Source organism: Stegostoma tigrinum, chromosome 44 (assembly GCF_030684315.1).
Source record: "Stegostoma tigrinum isolate sSteTig4 chromosome 44, sSteTig4.hap1, whole genome shotgun sequence".
Taxonomy (NCBI): domain Eukaryota; kingdom Metazoa; phylum Chordata; class Chondrichthyes; order Orectolobiformes; family Stegostomatidae; genus Stegostoma; species Stegostoma tigrinum.
In genome coordinates, this window is record NC_081397.1 from 971,943 (window position 1) to 997,335 (window position 25,393).

Here is a 25,393-nt window from a genome sequence, read left to right on the forward strand (position 1 = left end):
TGTTTTCATATAGAATAAACGTTAGACTATAATTTTGAATGCTCCGGTTTCCTCCCACAGTCCAAAGGTGTGCAAACTAGGCGGGTTGGCTGTGCTAAATTGCCCGTGGTGCCCAGGGATGTTTAGGTTAGGTGGGTTAAGCACGAGATATAAAGGGTAGAGGAATAGGTCTGGGTCTGCTCTTCAGAGGGGCGATGGGGACTTGTTGGGCCAAATGGCCTGGAGGGGTTTTGTGTGTGGCAGCATCTTCAAAGGAAAAAGAAACAAAATTAACATTCTGGATCCCGTGACCTTTACGCAAAACTGATGGTGGCCGGGGAAACGTCAGTTTATATACAGAAGCAAAAGGAGAGTGTGATGGGGTTTGGAATAAATGATAGGATAGAGCCTAACAGAGAGAAGAACATTTGGTCAGAGCTGTTGACGATCAGGCTGGGAGGTTGAATAGTAGTTAATGGGGACTATTAGTGGCTGACAGTAGGTGGTGGATAATGGCAGGGTATGTGGTAACAAGGCCTTGTGAGGGGTAGAGTTTAGGCACAAAAATTATTCATCTCGATATTAAGTCTGGAGGGCTGCAGGGTCCCCAAGTGGAAGATGAGGTGTTGTCCTTCTAGCTTGTGTTGAGCTTCAATGGAACTCTACAGCAAGACAGAGACAGAGATGTTGGACGGGGAACGAGGTGGTGTATTAAAGTGTCAGGCAACAGGAATTTCAAGGTCTTTTTTGCAAGCAGTACATCGATGCTCTTCAAAATGATGAGCCAGTCTATGCTTTGTTTCACAACTGGATGTTTTAAGAGAATTTGGACAGTCTTTGTTACTGGGCAAGAATGATGCAGACTTTTCAAAGAAAAAAGAATCCCGGGTGTGGGCATCACTGACTGGTCTGAGCATTGATTGGCCCTCCTGAAATGCGCGTGAGAAGGTGGTAGTGAACTGCCTTCCTGAACCATTGCAATCTCTGAGCTGTAGGTCGACCCACATTGCCGGTAGTAAGGGAATTTCAGGATTTTCACGGATTGACACAGGCTGAATGGCCAATATATTTCCAAGTCAGGATGGTGAGTGGCTTGGAGAAGATCTTGCAGATCATGCTGTTCCCGTGAACCTGCTGCTGTTGTCTTTCAAGATGGAAGTAGTTGTGGGTTTGGAAGGTGCTGTCTAATTTTATGTTTGAGAGAGTGGATGTTTGTGAATGTGGTGCCAATTAAACACGAGCAGCTTTTTCATGGATAGTATCTCGCTTGCCGTGTGCAGTTGGAGCAGCACTAACACATGGCTTAAATGTTGGAGATTTTGGACAGGTTTGAGAAATCAGGAGGTAAGTTCCTTGCTGCAGTATCCATAGCCTTAGACCTGCTCTTGTTGCCACTGCATTTATTGGGTGAGTCCAGTACAGCTTGTGGTTCATGGTAGCTTTCAGGATGTTGATAGTGGAGGATACAATGATGCTGAGGCCCAAGTCAAAGGATGCCTTACTGCACGTCTCTGTGATGCAGTTTTACACTCACACACTGATCAGACTTGATATAGCCTCCATCCACCCTAACAGCAAGTTCCATCACAACAATCCCCACTACAATCCCAAATCTCTATGGTATTGTATCGATTAATGTGAGTGATAGTGAACAGAATTGGACATGTTGCACTGACCCTGAGAACAATACTCCTGTATTACAGCAAAGCAGTCAATGTTCCTTCTCCTCTCGGAAAGTCTGCCCAGGCACACACTCAGCTTGACTAGAGGTTAGCTACATCTCCCCATGCTGAGAAACTGCACGGTCTGTGTGTCTATGTTTAGTGGAGAACAGCTGATCTCCGCTGGGATTGATTTTGTAATGTTCACTGTCAGAGCAGGAGGAGCAAATACAATTGAAAACATTGGAAAGGTTCACTAAAGTGAAGGCCAAGCCGATAGTGAAAGTGACCAAGAAAGCAGAAAAGAAATGAACCCATAGGTGCAACATGTAACCATCTGAAACCAAAGGTTCCTGTCAGAGACACCGATATCTCTCAGGAAAGAGCTGAGCCCGGCTCAAAGGGTCCCTGTCCTGGTTCCGATTGGAGACATAGACATTAATTAATTTGAATCACTCAAAGCATGCTTTCCTGGCTCCATTTACACCCAGTTCCTCTCGCACATTCTACAATGAATCAGTGTGAGGACACACCCTCTCATTTTTACTGACCATCAGTTCGGGTGCACTTGCAGTTCAGGAACAAAAACAAAGTTACTGGAAATGCTCAGCAGATTTGGCAGCATCTATGGAGGGGAAAAAGTGAACATTTCAGGTCCGATGACCCTTCCTCAGAACTGGATGCAGAGAGATGAAGCTGAGGCCTTTGCTGAGTACAGAGCGTTCAGCATCAGAGAGCAGAAGGTTAGGAGGGATGGCCAATACCCAACATGATGTGGGGTGTTTGTGGGAGGGGATAGAGTCAGAGGGAAGGGAAGGAGCGGTAGGTTCCAGACAGCCATTGGTATTTTTGAGTTGATGCATCTTGTGGGCCTGATTGCCTGATCAGAAGAGAAAAAAAAATTCCTTGTTAGTCTGACGAATGAGCCGGAGCATGAAGTGGAACTGAGGACTGGTACAGCTCTGAGCCAGTGTGTTACGATGCTGTTGGAGAGAGAGGTTGAGACTATGCATGTGCAGCCGCATCGCATTGAGGGTGGATCTCAGAATGTGGCCAGAGCTGCTGTCCGTGGAACGTTGAACATCATGGTGGTATCTATGATCCTGGGAGGATTCAAAACATGAGGGATGAAACTTGAGTTGGAATCCACGTGGTGTGAGTCTGAGCCGGAGGCAGTCACTGAGGAATGTGATATGGCTGTGGAAAGTGATATTGGCTGGATGAAGAGTCTCGGCCCGAAATATAAGCTTTTGTGCTCCTAAGATGCTGCTTGGCCAGCTGTGTTCATCCAGCCCCACACTTTCTTATCATGGCTGTGGAAAAGTCAGTTTCAGTTCCTGTCCGTTTCTATTTTACACATTTAGGGAGAGAGTAACACTGGCGCAGAAACCCCGCTTCATAACACAGCCCTCAAGAATTGATTTTGTGTGATTCAGCTGGAGCAATGGAAACTGACACTGTCGTATTCTACAGCATCTGCAGTTTCTGCTATCTTTGAAATGGAAGCTGACATGCTGTCTCCTGAAAGAAAGGCCGGCACATGGGCGTTTAATTGTATCACAACTGCTTTTAAAAGTTCCAGGTTTTATTATCTTCGAACATGAAGCTTGAGTCGCAGCTGGAGGCGGAGCTGGACATTTCTCTGTCTGTCACTCAGTTTCCTGCCCGGGCCGCCTCTCCCTCTCTGTCAGCTCTTTCTCAGTCAGGTCGGGGCGGGCTGTATAAAGAAGGAAGGTGAGGCAGCTCGGCTCTCACTCGGCAGCGATTGCAGTGAAGAAGCGTGATGTCTGGGCGAGGCAAAGGAGGCAAAGGCCTGGGAAAAGGCGGGGCGAAGCGGCACCGCAAAGTGCTCCGTGATAACATCCAGGGCATCACGAAACCAGCCATCCGGCGCCTGGCTCGCCGTGGCGGTGTCAAGCGCATCTCGGGCTTGATCTACGAGGAGACCCGCGGGGTGCTGAAGGTTTTCCTGGAGAATGTGATCAGGGATGCGGTGACCTACACTGAGCACGCCAAGCGCAAGACGGTCACTGCCATGGACGTGGTGTACGCTCTGAAACGCCAGGGCCGCACTCTCTATGGATTCGGCGGCTGAGCAACTCGTCCCTTTTCCAGCGAACCCAAAGGCTCTTTTCAGAGCCACCCAAACCCTCCGATTGAGAGCGGAGACCTGAGGACGGGGAAAGGCAACACATAGGGCTGGTGCAGCGACTTTTAATTTTGAACCAATCCTTTAAGGAAATATATTAAGTTCGTGCCCCGCGTTGCAGGAGAGAGAGCGCGGATTGTGAAATTATACTCTGCAGAAAAGTGTTTTATAACCAAGGTATCCCTGCACTACAGATAGAGGTTTCACGGCCATTCGAGACGATACTGTTCTGCAGCTGGTTATGCCCTTTCTTGTGAATACCAGTCTATCAGTAATACTACCAGTTGTCCATACCATGAATAATAATTTGCTCTCTCCGTAATTTTGGGCCCAGGCGCTAATTGCATATTGCAGTGTTTGTACTTCATTCACGCTTCCAGGAATGATACTTTGTTCATTTTGATTCTGGGAGCCGTGCCGATGTTTTAGTGGCGAGTTCATTCTAACTGCCTGTCAGAGACACATCAGGAAATGATTCAGAGCCCTCTCCGCGCTGACTGCAAGTTAGGTTCACAAGAAAATTTTGTAAAGCATAAGATATAACCTTAGTTGCAGACACATGGGAGTTCTCGTTTTAAAATTACTTCAGCTCTTTCTGAAATCGGCGGGCGATTTGAAATTGACCAACTGTCATTTCAACTTAACCAATCAGCCTCCAACAACTATTTTGCTGCCTTTCCTGTCCTTCAACGGCTGTTTCTCAGGGGGTTGAGGGACGGGGCTGTATCCAATCCAGGCTCTAGGGCGGGCTCTCCATTCCCTTAAATAGGCAGCGCCGCAGCAGGCTCAGCATTGATAGCAGCGGCCTGTGTGTATTACAGAGAGAATGGCCAGAACCAAGCAGACAGCGCGCAAATCCACCGGAGGGAAAGCTCCCCGCAAGCAGCTGGCGACCAAAGCGGCCCGCAAGAGCGCTCCGGCCACGGGCGGAGTGAAAAAGCCTCATCGCTACAGGCCCGGCACGGTGGCTCTGCGGGAGATCCGCCGCTACCAGAAATCCACCGAGCTGCTGATCCGCAAACTGCCGTTCCAGCGCCTGGTGCGGGAGATCGCTCAGGACTTCAAGACCGACCTGCGCTTCCAGAGCTCGGCCGTGATGGCCCTGCAGGAGGCCAGCGAGGCTTACCTGGTGGGGCTGTTTGAGGACACCAACCTGTGTGCCATCCACGCCAAGCGGGTCACCATCATGCCCAAAGACATCCAGCTGGCCCGCCGGATCCGCGGGGAGCGCGCCTAAAAGGAGCGTGCCCCACCCTGCACATTCACCCCGAGAAACAACGGCTCTTTTCAGAGCCACTACACTATCCAGAGCGAGCAGCAATCGTCAGGCACGATGGACTTTAGTTAATGCTATTGATGTCGTCTCAATACCACAGCTCTTACAGAAACTTAATGTGTCTGAGATGCACTAATTCATCTTAAAGACAAGACGCAACTCGGGGCAATCAGATTTATACACTTTCACTAATCGCAACAAATTCAAGTACTGCACTCCACGTTTTATAATTTATACATTTCTAATTGAAACGCCTCTGAGTGCGAATTGCTTCCCTTGGCGTTTCCCCAGCTGTAACTGAACTTGGCGGAGGAGGAGGAGGAGGATGGTGGAAAATAATCGCCAATTTCAAAACCCACCACAACATACAAACTATGTTTATATTTTTGTTCGTGCACTCGAAATTTTGCGCAATCTCCCACTAGTGGATTCGTTCGACCAACTGAGGAGGGTCGGGTCAGTCTCGAATGGCCTCTTTGTGGCGCAGAGCTATTCCATGTCTCTATTTCCCTGTCAGCGTCTGGGTGGGAATGCCCCTTTGAGTCACTGTCCCTGTAGCAAAACCTCCAACTTTATTCGTCCCGTCCGGCAGCTGTTCTAGTGTTATCTCTCAAGGAGAAAACAAAAGGGATTATTTTTGCTCATTTAGACGTCCGTGCTCGCACATAAAATGCAAATTAATTAGCCAGCATTGACGGTCTAGCTGCTTTTCACTGATGTGGTGGGTGGCTCTTAAAAGAGCCTTTGTGTTCGCAAATTCAAGAACGGCCTCTTCACTTTTTAGCGGAGCCCCCTGCGGCGGTTTTCTTGGGCAGCAGCACGGCCTGGATATTAGGCAGCACCCCGCCCTGAGCGATGGTCACCCCTCCCAGCAGCTTGTTGAGCTCCTCGTCGTTGCGCACGGCCAGCTGGAGGTGCCTGGGGATGATGCGGGTCTTCTTGTTGTCCCGGGCCGCGTTACCGGCCAGCTCGAGGATTTCAGCCGTCAGGTACTCGAGCACCGCAGCCAGATAGACCGGCGCTCCGGCACCCACACGCTCAGCATAGTTACCCTTTCTCAGGAGCCTGTGAACACGGCCCACCGGGAACTGCAGGCCAGCCCGGGACGACCGGGACTTGGCCTTCGAGCGAGCTTTCCCTCCACTGCCCTTTCCTCTCCCAGACATTGCCACAACCTCACAAACACTTTCACAGAAAATGCTGCAATGTGGCCCCATCCCGCCCTCTTATACCTTCGGGAGGAATGGGGGTGCGGCCATTGCTGATTGGTCACATTGTTCGGTATCTCCTAATGTCGATTCCATTCCCAATCAGATATCTGCTTCCCTCACCAATCCGGAGAGGGCCCGGGGAGGAGGCCGGAACATCCCGGCGCCAAATCATCAACCGCTTTCTTTCAAACTCGGAAAGCCCGCCAATATGTACAAAACTGGAAGAAGTTTTACAAAGAAGAATACGTTCATATTTCAGATAATTTACTTTTAGAATACGCCTGTATACTTCACACAATCTCTCTCTGATTCCCAGGCCTCAGTGAATCGATGTGTTTCTGATTTTTTTTATACTTAAGAATAAGCAGATGGCAGAAAAAAGAGCCCGCCCGAAGTAAGTCTCTGCACAGATTTATTTTATTTCAGATCAGCATATAATGCTGATAATGGATATAATGATAACAGTATCACACAACAATTTCTTTCCCGTTGAGCGCATTACTGCTTTAAACAACGTTTTACAATCGCGCTCCCTACTGCACGAGATCAACAATATTTCTACTTTTGCGATGCCAGTCCGGCAGCTGTTCTGCTTTCATCTCGGTTCACTTTGAAATGTTCACACCGACAGCAGAAAGCCTCATTTATAGCTTTCTGCAAAACTGGATGGAACCCGCGGGGAGATTTGAAAATAAAACAAAATTCCTCTACGTGGAAACCGTAGGAAAACACCGGCGCCAAATCATCCACCGTTTTCTTTCCGATTTGAAAAGCCCGCCAACATGGGCAATACGAGGAAGACGCTTTACGTGAATGCTTACGATTTAATTTCCTTTCAGATTACAAATTGATACTTGACATAACCTCTCGTTCTCACTCAGTGAGGAACTCCGGCTTCGGGAAATTTTTTAATTATTGTGCTAGGTCATACTTCCCTGTTAATCTCGGTTCATTTTGAAAGCCTCTTACCGAGAACGGCAAGCCCCACATACTGCATTCTGAAAATAAATTCGGAGAACTTCACGTAGAGATTTGGAAATTGAAACAAAACACAAATCGCACAATACTACTCTTCGTGGGTCTCAAATTCGGGGTCATTTGCTTTCGTTCTCACGGGAGAAATTTAGGGCTCATTACCCACAGGGACAAAACCCTCCAACATGTCCGAAATAGGAAAAAGAAGTTTTACAAAGAGGAATGAATAATTTAATTTTTCATCGAATTTAATTCATTTTTCATATTGCAAGTGGACCCTGAAATATTTAGGAAAAACTCACATAACCTTCTTGCCGGAGAGAGCGGTGAAACTTTAGTTTAAAGTGCCGTCCCTATTGTCCTTGATCAGACTTCAACCAGTTTCACACTTGATATGGCAATCCAGCAGTTAATCTGGTTTTATCTCAGTTCAGTTTGAAAGCCCCTTATCGACAGCTGAGAGCCTCATTTGCAGTGCTCTGCAAACATCAGACGAAGTCTCAGTGGCGCTTTGAAAAGTTAATGAAAGAAAAGGACAAGTAAATTTCAAAATCGATTCGTGGGACTAGAACAGTTACTTTTCATTCCGGGTGAAACTCGTGTTTCATACCCCACAGGGCACTGTAGCTTTTGCGCTGATCAAGGGTTACAGAGTAACTGGAAAACATAGAAGGTGCAGAAAAAAAATGACTCCGGGACGAAAAGTATGTTCTCTATACAGGCAGGGAAAACAGTCAGGGAACTACGCAACCGAGAATAAAGTTTATTGAAAACGAAACACAAAGCTTAGGGACATGAATTATACAGACCCAGAATAAACCACAAAGTTAAAACCTAATTTCTTAAGAAGGGTCTCGCCCCGAAATGACAACATTCCTGCTCCTCTGACGCTGCTCGGCTTGCTGTGTTCACCCAGGCCCACACCTTGTTGTCTCAGATTTTCCAGCATCGACTATCCAAGTTAAAACGGTTCAGCTGCCTCAGTGCAATTGTGGGTGGCTCTTAAAAGAGCCGTTGGGTTTTGGATTGGTGTCTGCTTTCAGCAGTGAGGTGTCTCACTTGGAGCTGGTGTACTTGGTCACCGCCTTTGTACCCTCCGACACGGCGTGCTTGGCCAGCTCCCCGGGCAGCAGCAGCCGCACGGCGGTCTGGATCTCCCGGGAGCTGATGGTGCTGCGCTTGTTGTAATGGGCCAGGCGGGAAGCCTCCCCTGCGATACGCTCGAAAATATCGTTGACGAACGAGTTCATGATGCTCATGGCCCTGGAGGAGATGCCGGTGTCGGGGTGAACCTGCTTCATCACTTTGTAGATGTAGATGGAGTAACTTTCTTTCCTGCGTCGGCTCCTTTTCTTGCCGCTTTTCCCCGGCGCCTTCTTGATGATTTTCTTCGCGCCTTTCTTGGAAGTTGCCTGCGATTTCTTCTCATCTGCCATAACGACGGTCACTGTCAGACACAGAATAAGGGAAAGTGGGCGCGGAGCTCGCTTTTTATAGGCTGCTGGCGTCAGCAATGCTAATGAGGGATGGGGGAGGTCTTGTTCATGATTGGACAGTTTACAAGAATCTCAGAGGATGTGATTAGCTTTTCTGTGATTGGTTAGTGTGGGACACAACGGGGATCTGTCAGAGATATGCAACGAAAAGTGAAACACAAGCCGAAATTTTGTACCCGGATCACTCTACATTTAACTCGTTATTGTCATTTATTGATATTGTGAACACAGTACCTGAGAGTTTTTAATTGCGACAATGTATTTATCTGCTCAAAGCAACCTTTCATGCATAACATATTATTTTGTTTCATCACTCTCTGTAGTTTCTGCATTACACTATAAGCAGTATTGTGTTCAGAGCTTGATGTTTAATGAGGGATAGTTTGTCGAATATCTGCCAGTCTCTGCGATATGAAAATGGGAGTGCAGTTATCCATCTGACGCTTTTCACGCAGTGTGGATGGTTATTACTCTCTCACAGTCTGTTCCTGTCATACTGTCATAAAGATATACAACACTCGTGGGTCCACCTCATCCATGGCAACCAGATATCCTAAATTAATCTAGTCCTATTTGCCAGCATTTGGCCCACATCACTCTAAGCCCTTTCTATTCATACACCCGCCCAGATGTCATTTAAATGTTGTAGCTGTACTCAACTCCACCACTTCCTCTGGCAGTTCACTGCAATTCCACACTACACTCTGTGAGCAAACATTGCCCACCTTAAGTTCCTTTCAAATCGTGATTTTCTCATCCAAAACCCATGCCCTCTAGTTTCGGACTCCTATCCCTTGTGCATAAGAACGTGACTATTCATGCTATCCATGCTCCTCTTACTTTTATATCTTCTATACAGTCACCACCCAGCCTCAGACACTTCATGGAAAACAAGCTGCAAAACAAGCCACAATAAGCCCTGTCTATTCAGTCTCTCCCTGAAACTCAAACTTTCAAACTGTGGCAACATCCTTTTAAACATGTTCCTGACTCATGCAAGTTTAACAACACCTTCCCTATTGCAAGGGGGCACCAGAACTGAATGCAGTATTTCAGAAGTAGTCGAACCAATCTTCTGTACAGTCACAACATCACCTCCCAATCCTCAATATACACTGAATGCCCTGACCAATAAAGGCAATTGTATCAAACACCTTCTTCACTGCCCTGTCTCCCTGGAATTCCACTTTCAAGACGCTATGAGCCTGCATTCTATGGCCACTTAGTTTGGCAACACTTCCCGAGAATTGACCATGAAGTGTGCAAGTCTTGCCCCGATTTTCTGTGACAAAATGTAGCACCTCACATTTGTCAAGATTAAACCCCAGCTGCCACTCCATAGCCCATTGGTCCTCTCGATCAAGGTCCTGTTGTAGTCTGAGGTCAGGCAGTCATGCAGCATGGACAAAGGCCCTTCAGCCCAAACTGGTTCATGCTGATCATGGTGCCCTCTCAGCTAATTCCAACTGCCCACATTAGGTCCATATCCCTCTAAAACCTACCCTTTTTTTAATGCTGCAATTGCACCTGCCTCAACAACTTTCTCTGGCAGCTGATTCCACATGTGCACCACTCCGCAAGGTCCTTCTTAAATCCCTCTATTTTCTTGATAAACCTTCCGCACTTTCAAAACTACATCTTAATTTTGTATTATTGGAAAACATATGAATCATGCCTTGTACATTCACATCAAGGCCACTTATCACACAATCATCGAATCCCTACTGTGTGGAAATAGGCCCTTTGGCCCAACAAGTCCATGCTGACACTCCGAGCATCCCACCCAGATCCATCCTGCTATAACTCACCCAACACATGACTGAACACTACGGGAAAATTCCCATAGCCAACCAACCTAGCCTGCACATCTTTGAACTGTGGGAGGAAACCGGAGCACCCGGAGGAACATCATTCAGACACGGAGAGAATGTGCAAACTCCACATAGATAATCGCCTGAGGATGGAATTGAACCCAGATCCCCGGTGCTAGCCACTGAGACACCGAGGTGCCCAACAAAGGTCACAGCACAAACCCCTGTGGCACACCACGAGTCACAGGCCTCCAGTCCGAGAAACAAGCTTCAACCATCACACTCTGCTTTCTACCATCGAGCCATTTTTGAATCAAATTAGCTAGCTCTCCCTGGATCCCTTGCAACCTAACCTTCATTGCTAGTCTGCGTGCAGGACCTTGTCAAAGGCCTTACTAAAGTCCACACAGACTGCATCTACTGCCCTCCCCTCATCTATTCACTTGGTTACTTCTTTGAAAAACTCAAAGATTTGTCACATGTGCCTTTCCGCACACAAATCCATGCCGACTATCCGTAATCATACCTTGAATATCCAAATGTTCATTGATCCTGTCACTCAGCATCCTTTCCAATAACTTGCTTACTGCTGGTGTTAGGCTCACTGGCTGGAAGTTCCCTGGCTTGTCTTTCCTCCCTTTCATAAACAATGTAACAACTTTAGCCACCCTCCAGTCTTCTGGAACCTCGCCAGTGGCTAAAAATGAAGCTAAAATCTCTGCAAAGGAAGGGCCTCTGCAATTTCTTTACTGGCTTCCCACAAAATCCGAGATGGACACTATCAGAACTCAGAAATTCATCCACCTTTGTATGATCTAAGGCTGCAAAGACACCCTTTCTGTTCATACATATGCAGTCCAAAATATCTCTACTTCCTTCCCTTATTTCTAATAGGGATTATAGGGTGGCACAGTGGCTAGCACTGCAGCCTCACAGCACCAGGGACCCAGATTCGATTCCAGCCTCGGGCGACTGTCTGTATGGAGTTTACACATTCTCCCTGTGTCTGCGTGGGTTTCCTCCGGGTGCTCCGGTTTCCTCCCACAGCCCAAAGATGTGCAGGTTAGGTGGATCGGACATGCTAAATTGCCTGTACTGTTCAGGGGTGTGTGGGTTACAGGGGTATGGGTCTGGGTGGGAAGCTTGAAGGGGTGGTGTGGACTTGTTGAGCCGAGGCGCCTGTTTCCACACTGTAGGGAATTAATCTCATTTCCTTAGCATCCATGATTCTCTCCTCAGCAAACACTGAGGAGAAATATCCATTAAAAATCCTCCCCTTCTGCTGTGGCTCCACACATGGACCACCATCCTGATCTTAAAGAGGTCCTCCTCTCCACAGCCAACCTTTTACTCTTATTATAACTAATGAGCCTCTGGGGATTATCTGTAACCTTTTCTGCCAGATCCATTTCATGACATCTTTTTGCTCTTCTGATTTCCCTCTTGTGTGCTTCTCCACTTTTTATAGTTATCTAGGGATTCACTTGAGCCTGATAGTTTAAACCCAATGTATGCCTTCTTCCCTTTCCTGACCAGATCTTCAACGTCGCTTGATATTTCAGGTCATCTACCTCTGTCATTTCTGTTGTCCAAAAGTGCGACATTATTAGTCTGTACCTTTCAATGTGTGCTCTGTGAATGTGTGGGTGTAGTTCTCAATCCATGTCTGACAGTTTCTCCAAGAAAATGCATGAGTGTTGTTACTCGTACCTACATGTCCATTTGGTGGTATCAATGTAAGAGTGCAGGCATTAGTCTGCACATGCCAATTTCTGCTCCGTCAATATGCGAGTTTAGTTTCTGTTAGGCAGATGTGAGAAGGTAGTTATCACACTGTACCTGGGAGACTTTGTTCTGTGACTATTGAGTTCAGTTGTCACACTGTACCTCCCAGTTTTTAGTTTGTGACAAAGAGAGTGTGGTTTTAAATCTGAGACTGTCAGTTTCTCCTAAGTGAGTTTGTTTGTACAATTATCAGTACATTCCTGCAAGATTCTGTTGCATGAATGTGGAATTGTAGTTATCATTCCGTCCATATCAGTCTTTGCTGTGTGAAATTATGAGAGGATGTACTAATTTTTCCCCATCAGTCTTCTGTCTTGTGAAAACGGGTGTTTAGTTATCAATCTGTTTATTTTCATCCATGCTCTGCGAATGTTTGGCAGCAGTTATCACTATCTCAGGAGCACAAAATCTGATGTTTCGGGCCTAGACCCTTCATCAGAGAGGGGGATGGGGAGAGGGAACTGGAATAAATAGGGAGAGAGGGGGAGACGGGCTGAAGATGGAGAGAAAAGAAGATAGGTAGAGAGGAGGGTATAGGTGGTGAGGTCGGGAGGGGATAGGTCAGTCCAGGGAAGATGGACAGGTCAAGGAGGCGGGAGGACGTGATCGGTTGGAAATGGAGGTGTGGCTTGAGGTGGGAGGAAGGGATTGGTGAGAGGACGAACAGGTTAGGGAAGCAGACACAGGTTGGGCTGGTTTTGTGATGCAGTGGTGGGAGGGGAAGAACTGGGCTGGTTTTGGGATGCAGTAGGGGAAGGGGAGATTTTGAAGCTTGTGAAGTCCACGTTGATACTACTGGGCTGCAGGGTTCCCAAGCGGAATATGAGTTGCTGTTCCTGCAACCTTCGGGTGGCATCATTGTGGCAATGCAGTAGGCCCATGTCGCCTGAGGAATGGGAGGGGGAGCTGAAATGTTGCGCGACTGGGAGGTGCAGTTGTTTGTTGCAAACCGAGCGGAGGTGTTCTGCAAAGCAGTCCCCAAGCCTCCGCTTGGTTTCTCCAATGCAGAGCAAGCCACACTGGGTGCAATGGATACAATATACCACATTGGCAGATGTGCAGGTGAACATCTGTTTGATATGGAAGGTCATCCTGGGGCCTGGGATGGGGGTGAGGGAGGTGTGTGGGACAAGTGTAGCACTTCCTGCGGTTGCAGGGGAAGGTGTCTGCTGTGGTGTGGTTGGAGGGGAGTGTGGAGTGGACAAGGGAGTCGTGGAGAGAGTGATCTCTCCGGAAAGAGACAAGGGTGGGAATGGAAAAATGGCTTGGGTGGTGGGGACGGATTGTAGATGGCGGTAGAGTCGGAGGATGATATGTTGTATCCAGAGGTAGGTGGGCTGGTATGTGAGGATGAGGGGGATCCTCTGGGGTCACCCTACTGCATCCCAAAACCAGCCCAGTTCTTCCCCTCCCCCCACTGCATCCCAAAACCAGCCCAGCTTGTTTCTGCTTCCCTAACCTGTTCTTCCTCTCACCAATCCCTTCCTCCCACCTCAAGCCGCACCTCCATTTCCTACCTACCCCTCATCCCGCCTCCTTGACCTATCCATCTTCCCTGGACTGAACTACCCCTCCCCACCTCCCCACCTGTAGGCTCCTCTCTACCTATCTTGTTTTCTCTCCATCTTGGGTCCGCCTCCCCCTCTCTCCCTATTTATTCCAGTTCCCTCTCCCCATCCCCCACCTCTGATGAAGGGTCTCGGCCCGAAACGTCAGCTTTTGTGCTCCTGAGATGCTGCTTGGCCTGCTGTGTTCATCCACCTCCACACTTTGTTGTCTTGGATTCTCCAGCATCTGCAGTTCCCATTATCATATCACTCTGTATCTGTCAGGTTCTGCTTGATGATTAAATTTCCAGTCTATCCATGGCAGTTTCTGTTATAAGAATGTGAGGGTTTAGTTATCACTCTGTTTCTGCCAGGCTCTGTGATGTCAACGTCTGAACGCTGTTATCAGTTCTTTCACTGTCAGTTTCTGCGACTGTGTGTATGTGAGTGTGGTTGTCAATTTATACCTGCCATTTTCTGGTATGTGAATATGAGAGTTTGGATATTAAACAGCGCCTGCCAGCTTCTGATGTGTCAATATTTGAGTGCAGTTATCAATCTGTTCCTGTGATAACGGGAACTGCAGATGCTGGAGAATCCAAGATAACAAAGTGTGGAGCTGGATGAACACAGCAGGCCAAGCAGCGTCTCAGGAGCTGCTTGGCCTGCTGTGATTGTCCAGCTCCACACTTTGTTATCAATCTGTTCTTGACAGTCTCTGCTATGCAATAGGTGGGATTGAAGCTGTTTGTCATTGTCAGTATTTACGGTGTGAATGTGTGAGTGTAGTTATCTATCCGTACCTGTTTGTTGCACCTGACAAGATAACATGAATGCAGTTACCAGTCAATGCGAGTCAGTTTCTGCTATGTTAATACAGAAGTTAGTTATCAGTCTATGCCTGTGTGTTCCTGTTCTCTGAATGTATGACTGTGATTATCAGTCTCTAGCTCAAAGATTCCTCAATGTGAATACGTGAGTTTAGTTATGGATCTGTACACCGGACCTGAAATGTTAACTCTGTTTTCTCCCTCACAGATGCTGCTGGACCTGCTGAGCTTTTCCAGCAACTTTGTTTTTGTTCCTGATTTACAGCTTCCGCAGATAACAAGGCATGGGGGTGGATGAACACAGCAGGACAAACAGCATCTTAGGAGCATAATAGCTGACGTTTTCGGCCGAGACCCTTCATCATAAAAAGGGGGAGGGGGAGAGGATTTTGAAATAAATAGGTAGAGAGAGGGAGGTGGACTGAAGATGGACAGAGGAGAAGACAGGTGGAGAGGAGAGTATGGGTGGGGAGGTAGGGAGGGAATAGGTCAGTCTGGGGAGGATGGACCGGTCAAGGGGGCAGGCTGAGGTTAGGAGGTAGGAAATGGAGGTGCGGCTTGACGTGGGAAGACGGGATAGGTGAGGGGAAGAACAGGTTAGGCAGGTGGGGAAGAGCTGGGCTGGTTTGGGATGCAGCGGGGGGAAGGGAGATTTTGAAGCTGGTGAAATCCACATCGATACCTTGAGGCTGCAGGGTTCCCAAGCGGAATATGAGTTGCTGTTCCTGCAACCTACGGGTGGGATCATTATGACACTGCAGGATGCCCAGGATGGACATGTTGTCCGAGGAATGGGAGGGAGAGTTGAAATGGTTCGCGACTGGGAGGTGCAGTTGTTTATGACGAACCAAGCGGAGGTGTTCTGCAAAGCAGTCCCCAAGGCTCCGCTTGGTTTCGCCAATGTAGAGAAAACCACACCGCGTACAGCGGATGCAGTATACCACATTGGCGGATGTGCAGGGGAACATCTGCTTGATGTGGAAAGTCATCTTGGGGCCTAGGATTGGGGTTAGGGAGGAGGTGTGAGGGCAAGTGTAGCACTTCCTCCGGTTGCAGGGGAAGGTGCCGGGTGTGCTGGGGTTGGAGGGCAGTGTGGAGCGGACAAGGGAGTTGTGGAGAGAGTGGTCTCATCTGAAAGCAGACAAGGGTCGGGTAGTAAAAATGTCTTCGGTGGTCGGGTTGAATTGTAGATGGCACAAGTGTCGGAGGATGATGCATTGTATCCAGAGGTTGGTAGGGTGGGATGTGAGGACCAAGGGGGTTCTGTTTTGGCGGTTATTGCGGGGTCAGGGTGTGAGGGATGAGGCAAGGGAAATGTGGAAGACACGGTTGAGGGCATTGCCGACTGCTGCGGGGGGAACATCCGCAGTTCTTTCGGTTTTTATATTGTCCGTTTATGCTGTGTGAAACACTGAGTGTGGGTATCTATGTGGGCCTTTCAGTTTCTGATTTGTGGATGTATGAGTGCAAATTTACTTTGTACCTGTCAGTTTCTGCTCTGTAAATGTGAGAGCGTAGTTGACAACCTCGTCCTCACAGTTTGTGCCGTGTGAATGAATGCAGTTATATATCTGTCTCTGCCACTTTCTGTTGTGTGAATGTGAGAGTGCAGGAATCAATCTGTACCAATCAGTTAATGCAAGTGGAATGAGGGATGTAGGTATCATGTACATGTCCGTGTTATCATCAACCTGTTCCTGTCAGTTTCTGCTATCCGGGTACCTGAGTATAGATGTCATTCTCTGTCAGTCAGTTTCTACTCAGTGAATATGTGTCTGAAATTATCAGTCTGTCCATGACACTGTTTTGCTATGTGAATGTTTAGTTATCAATCGCTCTCCATCAATGTCAATTAGGAGAGCCTGAGAGTGTAGTTATTACATGTTTTAATACATTCTGATCAGATACTCAACTACAATAGCAATCATCCCAACATCTACTCATGGAGCTGCACCAAAACACTGTTCAAGTGAGCCACAACACACTGCAGCATCCAGAGCTGCGTAAAGCTGAGGAAGAACACGATACAGTGACTAGAGAAACGAAGGTTACCTGAAAAGCATTGTCCTTCGACACCTGCACAACAGACGACAAATGGATTACACAGCACGTCCAGAGACACTAGTCACCTGACCAAACATGAAAAACATATCAGAAATGAGCACCATATTGCCCCGAGCCAACAACCAGAACTGACAGAACCAACGTTATTTGCACGATATCGTGCACAGATGCCAAAAGCAGTACAAAGGCCAAACTGGTAGGAAACTAGCCATCATGATTCGAAAACACAAACTAGCTACCAAGAGACATGGCCAACTATCACTCATCTCAATACGCATGGACAAAGAGGGACACCAATTTGACTGGGACAACTTAGTCATCTGAGGAAAAGCCAACCAAAGACATGCACGAGAATTCCTGGAGGCCTGACATTCAAACTGGAATGCCAATAACAAATGCGTAGAGCAGGATCCCATACACCAACCACTGAGAAACAAATCCAGAAGTGATGTCAGCCACCCCAGCAAACTGCAGCACATGAACAGCCAGCAGGACACAACAGCAACACATCACCAGAGGTGCACTGAAGGTATTATGTAGATGGTGACAAAATGTCTCTAAACAAGCAACAAGCTTGTTGAGCAATTCAACAACAGCATAGTTATTAATCTGACCCCAACGGTTCATGCAATGCAAGTGTGACAGCAGTTATCATTGTGTAGCCGCCAGTTTCTGTAATTTGAATGTCACTGTCATCAATCTCTGAGTTTCTGCTTGGTGACCATGTGAGTGCAGTTATCAATAACGGCCTGTCAGCTTCGACTCTGTGAACATGAGAGTAGTTACCAAACTGTACCTGTCAGCTAATGCTTTGTGAAACTGGGAAGGCTGACTCCAGAATCTGCAGCTCTTGCTATCTCTAAAGTGATCGTCAATCAGTTCCTATCAATTTCTTCTGTATGGATATGTGCATGTAGAGCAACCTGTACCTATCAATACCTCATAATTTGCAAGTAAAGTTATCAATATGTACCTGTGGGAATCTACTTTGTGAATATTTGAGTATAGTTATCAAACTGTACCCGTCGGTATTTTTTAAATCTGTGGGTATGCAGTTATAAAACTGTACCTGTCACTTTATGGTCTGTGAAATTGGGAGTTGTCATCAATATGTAGCTGCCAGTTTCTGCTGTGTGGATATGTGAAAGTAGTTATCGTTCAGTTGCTGTCAGTTTGCTATGTGAATGTGAGTGTTGTTTACTAACCTGTGTATCCCAGTTTCTATGATGTGAATGTGTGAATATCTTTATTAATCTTTAGCTGTCGGTTTCTGCAATGTCAATATGTGAGTCTCGTCATCCTTTCTCTTTTGTATGCATTTGCAACACAAATGAGTGAGGTTAGGCATCAATCCATACTGGTCATTTTCTACTTGTAAAAGTGGCTTAATTGTCAGCAGCCAGTAATATTCTTAGTGGAGGTGTGATTCATTATGTGATAATTGCTAGTAGAGTAATTTTACATCGATTTCATTCAGATACTGAGTGTATAATTTCAGTTTATCCATCTTCAAAAATGGTGTAAAAGTCAATGGGTGATGAATGCTGAAATTTGTTGGAACTGTGTATGTGGAATGGAGAGATAAGAAAAATAAACTTTAATTTCTCCAACCTTGTTCTCCTGTTGGTAAAATTTGAACATATCTGTTGGAAATTAAGCTCACTGTGTGTCTGACTCAATCTGCTCTGTGACTGCGGAAAGGATGTTCTCTGCTCTGACAGTGGGAACATCCCTGCTGTTTATCAGAAGGATCTTCTCACACTTGCCTCTGCACTGAAGAAATCTTACTTTGTCTTGGTCCTTCAAGTGTTTTTTTCTGTGGGAAGACAGAAGAGATAGTTCGTGTAAAGCAACATCAATTGGGTTTGACAATGTTTAACTGATCAACACAACATTTAGTTAATAATCATTTGGATATATTAATATTACTAGGAATTCTAACATAACTATGGGTCTTGATCCAATCTTGCCCTGAGCTGCTCCTTGTCTGATCATTTCTAAAAACTTCAACACCATTTGAATGAGCTCCTGAAAGTAAATGATACCTGTACAGCTCCATGACTGGAACCACCCAATGGAAGCTTGTCAGTGGATGCGAGTTTAGTTATTGATCTATTCATGTCAGTTGCTACTTGGTGAACGTGTGAGTGTAGTTATCAATGTGTCCCTCTAGGTCTTTGGTAATTATTCATGTATTGCACAGCAGAGGCTGACAGGGACAGAATGATCAGGAACTATTGATCAATTAAAATTATACAGCACAGAAGGTGGCCATTTGGCTCATTATATCCATGCTGACCCAAACACCCCAAAATGGCCATCATAAAATCCGATCTTCTTGCATACATCCCATAGCCCTGCAGCTTGCAGACTTAATGTGGAGGTCCAGATATGTTCTTACAAGAGTTGACAATCTCTGCTATCAGCAACTCAGGAAACGTATTTGAGATAAGCACCCTCTCATAAAAATGGTTTTCCTCCCATCATCTCTCATCGTCCTGCCACTTCACTTCATCTACACCCAATGGTTTTTAAACCCAATGCCAAGGGAAACAGATTCCCCCTGTCGACTCTATCACTGCCCATCCCAATTGCCTCAATCATGGCACTCCCAGCTTTCACTGTTCAAAATAATATAGCTCCAACCTCTACAATCAATCCTCATAGCTATAACTCTCCAGCCCTGGCAACATTCCAGTAAATCTTCTCTGCAATATATCCAGAGCAATAACGTTTTCCTGTAATGTGGTGACCATCGCGGCGCACAATACATCAGTTCCAGCCTCACCAGTGTCTTACATAATTTCATCGTTACAGCCCTACTTTTGTGTTGTATACCTCTGCCAATAAACGACAGCATTCGATATACCTAGTTTCACAATCTTATCCACCTGTACTGCTATTTTCATACTCCATTACACTTGCACACCAAACCACTCACTTTGTGTACAATTTCCACACCACGTCATGTATTCCTATTTTGTGTCCTTGCACCTCCTGAAATGCATTACCTCACATTTATCAGAGTTGAACTCCATATGCCACTCATCTGCCCCTTCCACCAAAACTTCTATATCATTTTGGAGCTGACAGCTATCCTCTGCACTACCAGTACACTGTTAAATTTTTGTGCTGGCTGAAAATTTCCCAATTGTATCCCCATGTTCAAGTCCAAGTTGTTATCATATAAAACAAACAGCATAAGTCCCAACACTGAGCTGTGAGAAACACCACTTGAAACAGCTTTCGGTTTACAAGGGCAGCCATTGACCATTTGATTCCTGTTGCTAAGCAAACTTTGCTTCCAATTTAGCACATTGCTCCGTATCCCAAAAGCCATTCCATTTCTGATTCATCTGCTGCATGGTACTTTATCAAATGTCTTACTAAAATCCATGTAGTTAACGTGCATTACACTATCCTCACACATTCACTGACAGGTATTGATTGATAACTAAAATCACACATCCACATTGTGAAAACTGACAGGGACTGATTGAAAAATACAACTGCACCTTCACACAGCAATCAGTGTCTATTTCTGTTATACAGATGTGAGTTTTGTAATTAATCTGTTGATAATGATGTGTGAACATGCAACGTGAATATTTGAGTGCAAATTTCAATCTGTATCTGTCCACGTCTGCTCTGGGAACCTGAGAATGTAGTTATTCATCTGCAACTATCAGTTTTTGTGATGTGAATATATAAATGTAGTTCTCAATTTGTAATGCTTTCCTCTCCATGAATACGAGAATACAGTTATCTATTTCTACCTATCATTCCTGGCTATGTGCATATACGGACATTGTTATCAATCTGTCCCTGTCATTACCTGCAGTGTGAATGTTGAAGGGCAGTTGTAAAACTTTTCCAATCAGTTTCTGTGATTTAAATATGGAAAAATAATTGTTATTTCCCCCTATCAGATTCTACTCTGTGAATATAAGTGCCTTGTTATGCCATTTTATGCCTCATGCGGCTTGGGAGTGTTACTGTGAGTTTCTTCTGATCGGTTTCTGCTTTGTGAATATGAGAGTGCAGCAATATTGTCAAAGTACATCTGGGAAACAGACCTTTGGTAATTGTAATGTTTATTTCATTTTAAACTTGGCCTACTATATATTTCCTTCAGTTTCAACAAAGGAAATTGATGCACTAGTTACATGTCAAAATCTAAGACATGGTGTGATATTTGGAGGCATATTTAATCTGGATTTCAATTTACTTCTTCAGCTATTTCATTAGAATTCATCATTGATCATGCAATCGATTCAGTATTTTCTGATGTCGTGAACATTACGAATTTACTTTATGCCAAGCTGATACCTCATACTTAATCCTCAAGGAAAGTATTCACATACTGGCATTGAAGTACTTGGCTCTTACCCTGTCCTATTAATGCGTAATGAAAGGGGAGCTCTCCCACCCATGTGATATTTAAGAGAAATGGCATTTTCTTTTGTTTTTGCCTGGGTATCTACTAACCTGGCAGCATCTCCACGCTTTCTAAGTTATTCTGTACCTACTGTGCATTGGCACAAGAGCTGCTGTTATGAAACAAGACAGACAGATACACTCAATTGATCCTATTTCTATCTTCCTGTATTGCGTGACTGAGCAGATTAAGTATTTCTTGTAAAGTGGAGAGCCAATTACCACCATGGCAGAGGACAGAGTTTTTGGTTCATCTCTTTTTTCGCAAATGTGAAACAGCCTGTGTTCTTCAGTTGTTTGTGCCTCCAGCATTTATAAGCAAGTGAAAATGCAAGGCATTGCAACTGAAATGAGTGTGTGCTTTTCTTCAGAGTTGAGGACAGAGGAGCAATGGACCTTTGCCAAGGATACATTGCAGAGTCTAACCACTGTGGTGATATCAAAGGATATTTTCAGGATGAGATTAATATTATTCCACATTGCATAGTGACACAAGTCTTGGAATGCTGCTAAAGTAAAGATGTTAATTTAGTATGTTATTGCCAAAGAGGAAGTGCAATGAACAAATCAACTGCATTGCGGCTGACTGACCACAATGTTGCTTGTGCAGGAAAGAAAATTAGTTTTCTTACTTCGAATTTGTTTTATGGCGCGGACATTAACATGCTCGGTGTTGAACTTTTGTTTTCTGTCATTCAGTGGGCACAACTGGAACCGTCAAACTGAATTTACTGAAGAATAAACACTGTTGAACAATCTTTGCAAAATATAAGTGAGGACAGTTATGTTGTGATATTGCTTGTTTGAAAAAAACAGCATGAATCTTTCTTGTGTTTTAAGTCGAAATTCAGGTGGATTGTCAAGAGGAACACAGAGCTATTTGAACAAAATTTAAGCTATTTTGAAAACAAAAGGTCTCTGATTATAAAGTCCTCTTGCTTAATATAGAATAAAAAAAATCTGATCATGCTTGAAGAAATTGACAACTGATAAAAGTGAGGATGATACTTCCTCTGCCAACATGGCACATTCATGGAATTTGAATACAGGCTGAATTGATGTAGAATTGTCGGCTGGTTGTTTCTAAACAGTGCAGATTCAGTGAGAGAAAGGACTGTTTGCTGTGCTGCAGACGTCTATGAATATATGTGTGTGAGTGGTAATCATCGATTCGTACTTGTTGATAGCTGTCATGTGAAGATATGAGCGTAATCATCAAACTGTGCCTCTCAGTTTCTGCTGCGAAATATGTGAGTTTAGTTCTCAACCTATATCCATCAATTGCTCTTTCGTGAATGAGCAAGTGTTACAAATATGTCCCTGTCAAATTTGTCTGTGAATATGCAAATGTAGTTATCAATCTACATATGCTTATGCTTTTGCTTTCCTGTCATGTGTGCATGTATTTATCAGCCTGTACCTGCCAGTACTTGTAGTCTGAATGTGTGTGTAATTATCTTTCTGTCCCTGTCATTTTCTGATCTGTGAATATGAGTGCGCCGTTATCAATACGTGCCTGTCAGTTTCTTCTCTCTGGCTGTGCAAGTGTTTTTACCCATTTGGCCCCGTCAGATCCTGACCTGTAAATCTGAGAGATGAGTTATTAGGCTATGCCTGATGCTATCTGGTTTGTGAATGCATTTATCATTGTCTCCCTGTATAATTTCTCGGGTAGGTTTTCTGTCTTATATCGGCTTGCTCTGTCTCTGGTCTGGACACATAGAGTTTAATGTTCGTTGTTGCAAGCTCACTGTATGAGACATTCTTAATTGTACAGTCAACAATCTAGGTTATCTACTTGAATGTAGGTTTATTCTCTGTATCATTTCAGGTCACTACTTGATTTCCTACTGCTCTGTTTAATAGCAAAGTTTATATTCAGTAGAAGTGTATCAGATGGTTTTCACTATTCAGTTTGTAGTTTTATGCAAAGAAATGCAATGTCAATGTCAATTTCAATTTGAAACTTATCCTGACATGCAATTTCTCCAGTTTGTACAAAAGGAAATGATACTTTAATTATCTCTCTACGATGAGATGGTGACACACAGAAGTGAAATTAATCTCTTGTTCGATATATTTCTTGGACTACTTCTTGGGAATTCAGTGTCAAAGAACAAAAAAAAAATTTCGGCTGAGAGGAACAGGCTCTTTGGCCCTCCAAGCCTGTGCTGATCCATATCCTCTATCTAAACCTGTCACCTATTTTCCGAGGATGTGTATCCCTCTGCTCCCTGTCCAGTCACCTATCTGTCTACATAGATATTAAGGGACACTATAATGCACTCCTCTACAACCTCCGCTGGCAACACATTCCAGGCACCCAAAGCCTTCTGTGTAAAGAATTTTCCATGCATATCATCCTGAAACTTTTGCCCCCTCACCTTGAAATCATGACGCGTCGTCATAGAGTTCCACACTCTTGGAAAAAGCTTCTTGCTATCCAACTCGTCAATTCATCTCATGACTGTGTAGGCCTCAATCAAGTCTCCCCTCAACCTCCATCTTTCTAATGTAAATAATCGTAATCTACTCAAACTCTCTTCATAGCTAGCACCCTCCATACCAGGCAACATCCTGGTGAACCTCCTCTGCACCTTCTCCAAAGCATCAACATCCTTTTGGTAATGTGGTGACCTGAAATGAAAACAATATTCCAAATGTGTTCAAACCAAAGCCCTATAAAACTGTAACAGGACCTGCCAACTCTTGCACTAAATGACCCATCTGATGAAGGAAAGAATGCAGTATGTCTTCTTGACCACTCTATCGACCCGCGTTGCACCTTCAGGGTGCAATGCACCTGAACACCCAGATCTCTCTGAGCATCAATTTTTGCCAGGGCTTTTCCATTTACCACATAGTTCGCTCTTGAAGTGGATCTTTCAAAATGCATCACCTCGCATTTGCCGGAACTGAACTCCACAAAATTTGTCCTTTTTTCCCCAAATACAGTGAATGAGTGATATTCACATTATGAACACGGGAGTGCATGTCCACACGAGGATTGAAGTATTTAGCTCACATTCTTTTCTATTTGTCTCTTATCTTGAAAGGCTAGCTCTCTGACCTGAAATCCGTGAGTGGAAATCATCTTCAATGTTACACTGTGAAGTTTGCAATATACATGATCTTCATGGCTGTTAGATGGTGTGACACGTGTGACGGAGATAGTGTATATCTTTACAACTCAGTGGAGTGCGTGTGTGCCAAAAAGTGTGCATACACTCTGCTGGCATTCTACGTCAGGCTTTGGGACAGGATGTGCATTTGGAAGGCACATTAATTGACTGTTCTGGCTGTGCCTGGGACATCCATTTGACAAAAGATGAATGCTGTCCTGCTCAGTTACTGATGATAACGTCAATGTTTTCTTCCATATCTGTTCTCATTATCTGCTATATGTTTGGTTGGTGTAACTATGTAACAGCATGAACTATTTCTTCACCTTGACAGTAAATTTGAAAACATGCTTACCCTAAATGTAGATTTACTGCCGTTCTTTTGTGTCTATTTCAGATGAAAATTCAGTCTATTCACTTTCAAAAATGCCGTAAATGCCAATAGGCTACAAATGATCTTTTTTTGAAACAGGGTGGTGTGTTGAGAAAACAGAGTGGGGGGGGAAAACTATTTTTATTTTGTTGGTTGTGTTTGACTGTTGGCTTGCATGCATGTCACCAGAAATTGAGTTGATTGTATTTCTAACTCAATTTGCTCTGTGCCTGTGGAAAGGGTGTCCTCTGCTTGGACATGGTAACATACCTGCTGGTTGTTCGAAGGAGCTGGTCATCCTTGGCTTCGTACCAAGCACACATAACATTGTCTTGTTCCTGCAAGTGTTTTCCTGGGGGAAGACAGAAGTGTTTACTCCTGTAAATCAACATCAATTAAGTTTTACAATATCAAAAAGATTACTGTAATACTCAGTTAATAGTTATTCGGATGTTTCTTTTCTTTAACTTCTTCTGAAGAACAGTGCTCCAAAAGTCTGTCATTTCAAAAGAACCTGAGAGATGATGACAGTGTCATGAGACATCTGCCTTTTCTTTAAAGTCATGAATTCAAATGCAGGTCTGATTCCATTTTAACTTGCAGCTGCGCCTTGTCTAAGGATTTTTTTAAAAAAATATCTCCTTCGATAGCAATTGAGTAAAATCTGGAAATGGAAC

General features: G+C 44.9%; 3 protein-coding genes and 1 pseudogene across 4 annotated transcripts; 2 read left to right on the forward strand and 2 right to left on the reverse strand.

Moving 5' to 3' along the window:
- The window catches only part of LOC132207281 (uncharacterized), a 656,210-nt pseudogene extending 652,475 nt beyond the window's left edge, over positions 1-3,735 (forward strand).
- An 874-nt stretch (positions 3,736-4,609) lies between these two features.
- On the forward strand, positions 4,610-5,026 carry LOC132207286 (histone H3). The gene has a single exon (XM_059642487.1). It carries the CDS (start codon positions 4,616-4,618, stop codon positions 5,024-5,026), a length of 411 nt encoding a protein of 136 aa, XP_059498470.1. The 5' UTR covers positions 4,610-4,615.
- Positions 5,027-5,838: 812 nt separating this feature from the next.
- Positions 5,839-6,252, reverse strand: LOC132207287 (late histone H2A.2.2-like). Its single transcript, XM_059642488.1, has one exon. It carries the CDS (start codon positions 6,229-6,231, stop codon positions 5,839-5,841), a length of 393 nt encoding a protein of 130 aa, XP_059498471.1. The 5' UTR covers positions 6,232-6,252.
- Positions 6,253-7,994: 1,742 nt separating this feature from the next.
- Positions 7,995-25,068, reverse strand: LOC132207284 (late histone H2B.L4-like). Of its 2 annotated transcripts, XM_059642485.1 has the most exons (3): positions 24,987-25,068; positions 18,551-18,600; positions 7,995-8,698 (listed from the first exon to the last, which is right to left on the reverse strand). In XM_059642485.1, exons 1-3 carry the CDS (start codon positions 25,037-25,039, stop codon positions 8,307-8,309), a joined length of 495 nt encoding a protein of 164 aa, XP_059498468.1. In that variant the 5' UTR covers positions 25,040-25,068; the 3' UTR covers positions 7,995-8,306. The 2 variants fall into 2 exon arrangements, with proteins under 2 accessions (XP_059498468.1, XP_059498469.1); XM_059642486.1 differs by lacking the exons at positions 18,551-18,600; positions 24,987-25,068 and adding an exon at positions 16,773-16,836.
- Between the last annotated feature and the right edge of the window lie 325 nt (positions 25,069-25,393).

What these genes read in the sequence shown, in the direction of transcription:
- LOC132207286 (XM_059642487.1), top strand. Translation starts at nt 4,616, where the DNA reads ATGGCCAGAACCAAGCAGACAGCGCGCAAATCCACCGGAGGGAAAGCT.
- LOC132207287 (XM_059642488.1), bottom strand. Translation starts at nt 6,231, where the DNA reads ATGTCTGGGAGAGGAAAGGGCAGTGGAGGGAAAGCTCGCTCGAAGGCC.
- LOC132207284 (XM_059642485.1), bottom strand. Translation starts at nt 25,039, where the DNA reads ATGTGTGCTTGGTACGAAGCCAAGGATGACCAGCTCCTTCGAACAACC. An exon ending in CTCCTTCGAACAACCAGCAG is followed by an intron (nt 18,601 to 24,986) that starts GTATGTTACCAT and finishes GTCTTCCCACAG; the next exon opens with AAAAAAACACTTGAAGGACC. An exon ending in AAGATTTCTTCAGTGCAGAG is followed by an intron (nt 8,699 to 18,550) that starts GCAAGTGTGAGA and finishes TGTGTCTGACAG; the next exon opens with TGACCGTCGTTATGGCAGAT.